Source organism: Cryptomeria japonica, chromosome 2 (assembly GCF_030272615.1).
Source record: "Cryptomeria japonica chromosome 2, Sugi_1.0, whole genome shotgun sequence".
Lineage (NCBI taxonomy): Eukaryota > Viridiplantae > Streptophyta > Pinopsida > Cupressales > Cupressaceae > Cryptomeria > Cryptomeria japonica.
Genome location: NC_081406.1, coordinates 304,327,050 through 304,335,356, shown reverse-complemented (window position 1 = coordinate 304,335,356; position 8,307 = coordinate 304,327,050). Strand labels below are relative to the sequence as shown.

At 34.0% G+C, this 8,307-nt stretch overlaps 1 protein-coding gene across 4 annotated transcripts; it reads right to left on the bottom strand.

The window, feature by feature from the left end:
• Nucleotides 1-1,441: 1,441 nt before the first annotated feature.
• On the bottom strand, nucleotides 1,442-7,476 carry LOC131075375 (protein DETOXIFICATION 16). 4 transcript variants are annotated; one of them, XM_058012209.2, is made up of 9 exons: nucleotides 6,968-7,473; nucleotides 4,684-5,228; nucleotides 4,335-4,421; nucleotides 4,141-4,197; nucleotides 3,756-3,994; nucleotides 3,501-3,619; nucleotides 2,801-2,887; nucleotides 2,262-2,327; nucleotides 1,442-2,065 (listed from the first exon to the last, which is right to left on the bottom strand). In XM_058012209.2, the coding sequence occupies exons 1-9, from the start codon at nucleotides 7,268-7,270 to the stop codon at nucleotides 2,042-2,044; spliced, it is 1,527 nt and encodes a 508-aa protein (XP_057868192.2). In that variant the 5' UTR covers nucleotides 7,271-7,473; the 3' UTR covers nucleotides 1,442-2,041. The 4 variants fall into 4 exon arrangements, with proteins under 4 accessions (XP_057868192.2, XP_057868194.2, XP_057868193.2 ...); XM_058012210.2 differs by lacking the exon at nucleotides 1,442-2,065 and having other exon boundaries at nucleotides 2,263-2,519; XM_058012211.2 differs by lacking the exons at nucleotides 1,442-2,065; nucleotides 3,501-3,619 and having other exon boundaries at nucleotides 2,260-2,327; nucleotides 6,968-7,475.
• Between the last annotated feature and the right edge of the window lie 831 nt (nucleotides 7,477-8,307).

Here is an 8,307-nt window from a genome sequence, read left to right as displayed (position 1 = left end):
CATAAAACTCAAGGATATGATTTTCATAGTTCTTAGCCTCCTTAGGATGGTGATCCTGGTTGATCTTAGCATTCCCATACACCACCTACTTCCTCTTGCTCACATGGTAAGGATGCTCTTTGTTGGCCAAATAGCGACAAATTTTCTCATATGGCTTTGGTGGAAATGAAACTCAACCACCAAATAGAGAATAGGTTAATGAAGAAGGTTGCATTACTAGTTGGGAGTCAGTTCCAAATTTCCAAGACCTTCTCAATGGTAGAGTGCAAGCTTGATGACTATGACCCACCTCCACCTCTTGTTACTTCTATAATTGCTACTACTTAGCTCTTTATCTACTTCTTGTTGTCTCCTTGGATATGCTTGTGTAATGTAGACTATCTCCTACTTCCACACACCCCCAACCTCCTCACCTTCCCACTTCCTCCCTTGCCACAACTATTGCATTAGGAGGCCATGACTTAAGACCTTACATATAGAATTTGGGGTGTGATTTATTCTACCCATTTTTTTGTGGATATGATGTAATATACTTCTTCATACAAACTAATATATGTGATACCAATTCATAAGAGAGAATTTAATCACATTTTTCTAATTATCATCTTTAATTTATTAAACAAGGTTATTGCTTCACAAACTAGGATTTAGTTTAGATTCTCATGCTCATCATGAACTAGAATTATTTCCACCTTCCCTTGTATCTATTCTCATAACCATCATAAAATTGGCATACCTTAGTAGCATTTGGTTGGGCGATGATAACCCATATAATTTATACAATCCAGTGTCAAACAATTAAACAACCATTAATATTTTTGCATATACTTCAATTAATACGAATTTGACTCAAAAACTACACAGTTGAATTCTGATATCAATATCATAATTTAACTTGCCGTGAAAAATATCTGCTACTTATCAAATATTTCTCTACCATTTCATATCAATACCTATAAATTCTATAACATATAGTAACACTTTTGCTCGGTATAAAAGATAACAAAGTGCATTTATTGACTTGCTTCATAAAATAAGTAAAGTACTGCTAACTTACATAGCTTAGACTGAATGCAATTGAGTATGATTTGAATTGCTAAATCCTAGAGTGTCTAGGACAGTTCGAGTGTGAATAAGAAGTGCTGTGAGAAAGTTGCAGAGCTTGTACATGACAGTTCGAATGTGAATAAGAAGTGCTGTGAGAAATTTGCAGAGGTTGTACAGATGTTTGAGTATTTTGTTCATATAAATTATATATATATATATATTATAAGATGATAGTAGACATGTAATAACTCAAAGATAATGGCATGAGGCAATATTCTGCCTTCTGAGGTTTCCTCTTTATTTAAGTTTCGTCCAGTCAAATGTTCTTTTGTTTTCTATTGTTTGTATTTTTCTTTCTCTTGTCTACTAAAAATTTCACTTGACAATGCAAATCTAAAGACATGTTCTTCCTTCATTTGCATAAGACATAACATCTTAGTCCATCTCTCCAACTTCAGCTTTGTTTATGTTCTGCAACAAAGCTGAGAAAACAGAACTAGAGGAATCTGCCCTGTAACCAAAGAAATTTGAACACAACACCTCAAGCTGCTACATGGCACCCACTTCTACTTTAGACACTCATCTTAAATACATTCATAGTTCATTTTTGTAATCAGAGGGTTCTATTATGTATGGTTTTACTTATTAAAAAAAATTCTTAGTGATGGGAAATCAACTCATACTAGTGACTTGAGTGTGGCATCTTTCATGTGAACATTTATCCTGATTGAATAATTTGATCAAAATTGAAGAAGCAAATCGACAATAGTTTCTCTTGCTATTCACTTGCAAGTTACAAGTGAGCTCTCTCCAAAAATGATGCCGCTTTTTCCAGCTCTATCAAGCATATTAAATAAATTAAGGAAAATGTATCACTTAATAAAGGCACTGCTGTTACAGCTGATGTAGCTCGACACATTTTAGAGCTCAAGGTAGCCAAAAATCAATCTTGTGTGTTCAAGAGTTTGAAAATTGACTACAAAACTTGTCAGCATCACGGTTGATATTTTATATCATCCTGTTTGATGACAAACATTCAGGACAATAAGTTAAGGTATTCTACTGAAAATGCAGCAATTGATTTTGATCAGGTTAGAAGCATCAAAGCATTTTGCTTTCGATGCTTTTTCCCATCTTTTATCCAACAGAATTAATTTAGAAGGAATTTCCCAAAAGGTTAGCCTTCTCTTAAAAGCAGAATAAAAAGCACATACCTTCGTAATATCATCAGTAACCTCGGGTAATGCTGATGTATATACTCTTTCTCTTGCATTTCTTGCCTAGCCATAAGACAACCAAAGTTCATATGTGAGTGTGAGTAATCAATAGTCATCTAGAATCAAAGGAAGCATTCATTCTCATGATCAAATCAATAGAAGGTAAAGAGGAAGAGGTAGAATGTATCTGAGAGCAAACTAATTTGTTGGCCCAGATGCTATGTGCATGTGGACATACAACTTCCATTAATGCACCTAATGTGCATCAGATCAAATCATCAAAATGATTAAATCATGTGGATAAAATTCTACCTCAAAAGAATTTGAAATTTGTTTGATAAAAATAAGATTAACTACAGGCTGCTATGTGCCATTGATATACATTCTACCGTATCATGCATAATTTACATTAAAATGGTACAATCTCGGTCCTATACATCATAATTGCTCAAAAAAAAAATTGAATACAATTCGTGTGTTCTTTCTCATATATACCAATATGAGAAAGAATGAATAGACTCATTGGAGCTACTTACTTGTTGTTCCCAGTCTGTACATGAAGTTACCAAGAATAGTAAAACTGCTTGTACACAAAGGCCACAGATAATTCCAAGCCATAGTCCCTGAAATATTTATAAAAAATGGTATAAACAACAAATTAAAATGTTAAAATGTAACATTCTATTCCTTTGTTAGTAAACACCATCATTTCGCCTGCAGCCTTTATAGAGGCTTGTGCTTTCTCTTCTTTTGCTAAGAGGAAACTAAATAGGAAACACTTGAACAAGTCTCTTTCATATTTATTACTTTGGCAAATACTTTATGGTTTTATATGTTAGAACACAGCCAAATCAAGGTTGTGATGGAAAATAGTTTGCGTCTGCCTAGCAATGAAGTCTAGCCAATGAGATATAATATAAATTAAGCTTTATGCCTACAACTGGTTAATTCCTAGAAATGCATTATTAAACATTTCTAGTTTCTGGCATCTCATTTTGAAGGAACAATTTTGAAACGAACAGACTGCCATTCTCACTTTTACCTTGACTGCTTCATAGGATGCCAATTGAACGTCAGATCTAGAATTTCAATAACTGTTTTATTTTCAGAATGCAGGGTTTTTATCATTTATCTGTCAAAAATCTTATTCTGAAAGGTTTACATCTATCTCGTAAGCATTGAAAGCATAAATATGAGAGCTATGTAAACCAAATCAATGGGGAAAGTGTAACTGACCCTGCCACCAATATGCAGTACAAAGGCCAAAAGGACAGCTATAGGAATGCCAACCAAATAGTATGCCCCAAGATTGCAATAAGCACCTATTTTTTGCCAGCCGCATCCTCTAGCAATGCCTAAAATATCATTTTCAAAAACAAAAAAAAACCATTACTTCAACAGAAAATTTTCCTGCAGCGTTTATTTATGCTATCACCACTTCAAGTAGAATGTAATTGCTCGAAAGAGTGATTATCGAGGGTAAATCTGAACCTGAAAGGGTGCCTTGGATTGCATCCAAAATTGAGGAGGCTGCTAGCAGTGGGATCATGCTTGCAACATAATCAATGACCTCCTTTTCATTGCTGTAAGCATAGCCCCAAACATTTCGTATAGAGAATAAAAGACACCCTACCATGAGTGCCTCCATGATTGTCATAAAGAACACTACATACACTGCTAAGCGGGCAGCATGCGAGTGTCCAGCTCCTAGTTCATTTGAAACTCGTGTACTGCCATGCAAACATTATGAAAAAATTCATTATGATTTGGATTAAATCTTTGATGATCCTTTTTTTTTTTTTAAATTACCTTGAATAAGCTAAACAAACTGATAGAAACGATAAAATCTTGCTAGTTAGAGGTGAAATGTACTAACCTCACAGCAGCACTCAAACCAAAGGGAATCATATATGCTAGAGAAATAGTGTTAAGGCTGCAAAATATCAAAGTTGGCTCGGATAAAAACAAAGCAAATGCACTAATATGCCCTTATTAAGATTCATCCATGATCGAAATTGAAAATCTCACATTAAACTTCATAATTAAAATTATCACATCACACATACATACCAGATTGAAAGAACCGATGTCTCAAGTTTTGGATTGGGCAACAGGCCTGAGAAGAGAATAAGCATTTCAAAGGACCAATACTCCAAGCTGTGACAATCATAGAATAATGAAATGACAAAATAAGTTTAAAGAACATTCTGGTATAATCTATCATGCATTATTAAGAACTTGCAGTATACTATGATGAATAAAAATTGATCTGCTCTATTTGCCAGATTGTTCCTCATATGCTATGAAATTTGAATATGCGGAAGGCTTAAAAGGAAGTATATTAAGCACAAAAATGCTATGAAGTAGTACATATATAACTTGGATCAAATATTGCAGCTATGAGATCAAAGTAGTATACCAAATCATCAGTGAAGATGGAACGGCAAGCTTGAGAAAATGTCTAATATCATGCAACGCCTCCCTTGTAAAGGAGGTCCATGTCCTCTTGCATGCAGGTGAAATTTCAATATATAGTATAAGAAGTGCCACATTGACCCAGTTGGAAATGCTACTTGCCAAGGCAGCCCCTTGACTACCTAATCCAGTTTTAAATACCAGAGCCCAGCAGATAGGAACATGGAAACACAAAGTAATTGCAGAGCATAGCATCATGGGAAAGACAATGCTTTGCGTCTGGAGAAATTTTACAAGAGGTTGAAGAACTGCATAAGCAAACAGACTGGGAATCATCCATCTGGCAAATTTCCCTGCTTCAATAGATATTGAAGGGTCCTGCCCAAATGCAATTAGAATGTTGCCCATGTATGCCCACACCACAGCAACCGGTATGCTCACACAAAAAAGAGCAAAAATTGCTCTCTGCACTTGAATCCCAAGCAGATGGTATTGCTTTGCCCCATAGGCCTGTCCACACAGTGTTTCCAATGCACATCCCATTCCCATCTGTACAGAATGAAGAGAAAAACAGTTGGTCTTCTATACAACACTGCATTCATGACTTCTAAACAAACGTAAATCTTCACTTTTCTGAATAGATCTGATTATAGTAGAATTCAAAACTCCAAGATAAACATATGAACCATAAAAACTGTTGAGATTATCTTTAGGGCCAATTCAGTGTGGCAGCTATGCAGACCGAATCAATTTAAAATTTTAGTTTTCTGCAAAAAGCTTTTAAAAATTCATCGAGTAACGAAAAAGTGAAAACTGAAAAAAATGAGACTTCAGTTATTTCGCTTCATAGCATTATATAATAGAATTTACATTCATAAAAATAAAATACCAACCTCTAAATAATTTCTGTTCTGACACAAGTGGGCATCTAAAAGATCAAATTTGTTTTTGTTTTGTTAGGCTTACAGCTCAAGTTCAAAGTTCAGGAACAAAATTAGTCGAGATATTTGAATTTGTTTGTTGAACAAGTTTTGTATATTAAAAAAAAAAAGGTTTTATTTCAAGTTTTTTCTATTTTCACTTATATGTTAAAATATTTATGTTTCTCTTTTATGATTTTATGTAACTCTGTAAAATTTCTTGCACCGTGTTTATTTATCTTCACATATGTTTAAAGGTGAAGTAAGAGATCTATTATTGCATTGGAGGAAGTTAATTTTTTGTAATATTGAAAGATTTTATTGTGCTTGGTTTTTATTCAGTAAGAATTTGTCAGAGAAAAATGCTGTCTATTGTCTTTGTTTCCTATTATATTGTTTTTATATTTCGGAGTGCATATACAATACTATTATACAGATTTATTGAACTTCTCTTCTTTTATATTACTGAACAAGCTTAATTGAAAAAAAATGATTTAACAAATTATTTAAGAGATACTATAATTTTCTTAAAACATGCAGCAAAAACTATTGAAAACAGAAACAGGATGTATATTTAGCAGCTGGGTGCGGCCTGACTACAAGAACATCAAAAGCCTGCCATATGATTTGAGTCTGTATTTAGGCTCTTGTCGAATTCTTTTTAAGCACATAATGATTAAACAGTACATCACGATCGAAATAATATTCTGGGGATCAGGAGCCAATTCAATATTGAGTTATTTGCAATAACCCAGCTCTCATAAGTAGTGATTTCTTTCACACATCTAACTGGAACTCGAATGACCCACTTGCAATCATAGCATCAATTGTCACCCAAGAGTAAGGCTCAAACCCAATAACCAGTATTTCCAAGCAAGTCGGTCACCCATTTCCCCAAGTCCACTTAACTTACAACCCTAATTCAAAACCTTTAAACAAGTATTGTGCCTGATGAACAGCTTATTATTAAAGCAACCTGCTTCAGCAAGGCATCAGTATGCAATATTTACTTAGTTGCAGGCCCAAAACAATTATCAAATATAGGTTGCAGGGGATGGCTTATCTATAAAACAGAGCAATTTGATTTCTTATAATTCTAGGCTTTACAAGGGCAAGTTGCTAGTTCAAGATCTATGGAATCATGTAAATTAGGAATCAGTGGAATTAAGCATTTAAGGACACCAGTCACCCTGGAAGGAAAAGAGTCCAGATTCTGACATAATGATTTAAATTTTCAAGCTCTCTAAAACTAAAGCTTTTTCACTTTCTGGAAATTTAACAAGGAAAAAGATCTGAGAAAACTAATCAAATTATTAACTCTTACAATAAAAAAAAAAAACAAATCAAAGCAAGGTTTTTAATTAATACCAGCAGAGTGAAGCCAGTAACACTTGCAAAGGAAGTAGCAATGGATGCACTAGAGAGAGCAAGCTCCCCTAAATGCCCTACCACCATAACAGATATCATCTGCAAGCTGAATTGTAGCAAATTTACAGACACCATGGGCCCTGCTATCCAGCATTGTTTCTTTACTTCCTCCCATACTAGAGCTTTACTGCACTTCACTTCATCCTGCTCATCCCCAAATACAACTGTATCCGCCTTGGCAAGAAGTGGGTGTAACATATTATTCTCATGACCACGACTATGAATTGATTCACTAGTCTCCATTGTTGATCAAATGGAAGAATTGCATTCAACTGACTTGTAAGCTGGACTGTATGTTTAACCATATGGACACGGAATCGTCTGTCTGAAGAAGCAAGATGAGATGGGGGGGAAAAAAGCCTTGAACTTGCAACCTATCACAGATCTTAAATTCTGTATTGCTTGTGGAGCACACAATATACCCTTGAAAGAAGACCCTTGAACTTCCAAGTTGACTGCCTATGCGGTTAAATACAATTTAGAACACAGAAAAAGATAGTTGGGGACACGTATGCACTCAAAACCGCAGGACGACACGTATGCACTCAAAACCGCAGGACGCCTGTTTTGAAACTTGAAATTTTTTATTTCAAGAACATGGGTTTATGAGTTTGGGCTGGATACGTCTGTTTCAGATGTGCTCTCCCTCTATTCTCGCTGGACCACTTTATTTTAATACAAATCCAGTGCCTTAATAATATATTAAATATTAATAGTATCTATAGTTAATTCTAATATGTATAAAGGTAAGTTTAATCTTTTATATTAATCTAGTAATAACTTGCATCAAGTTCTTCTCAATAGTTGGATAGGAAAATAGATATATGTAGATGGAAACGAGAGATATGACAAAGGATAGAAAGAGAGGTAAGAAATAGTTATCAAACTTAATTAACGGTGTAAAACGCGCGACTAACAAGCGTGTTAGTCAATCCGTATTGTTTTTTGGAGCCAGAATAGATGTGTCCAAGATCCACTAGCTAATTGTCTTATTTTTATAACACAATTTATATATATTTATAAAACTTCCAAAAGATTACTATTAAAATATTAGAAAATGGATGTACACTTTTTATTTATAAATGGACATACACTTTTCAAATAAACAAAGGTACAGTCTAGACTTTTAAAAATCATTTTTGTATACACCTAAGAATGACTAGAGATGATTAAATAAATATTATTTATTGATTTATTTAATGGTTTTATTCCTCTATCAATAAATAAATTAAATTATTTATTTATTTGATTCAATTATCTTATTCCTCTAAACAAAATTA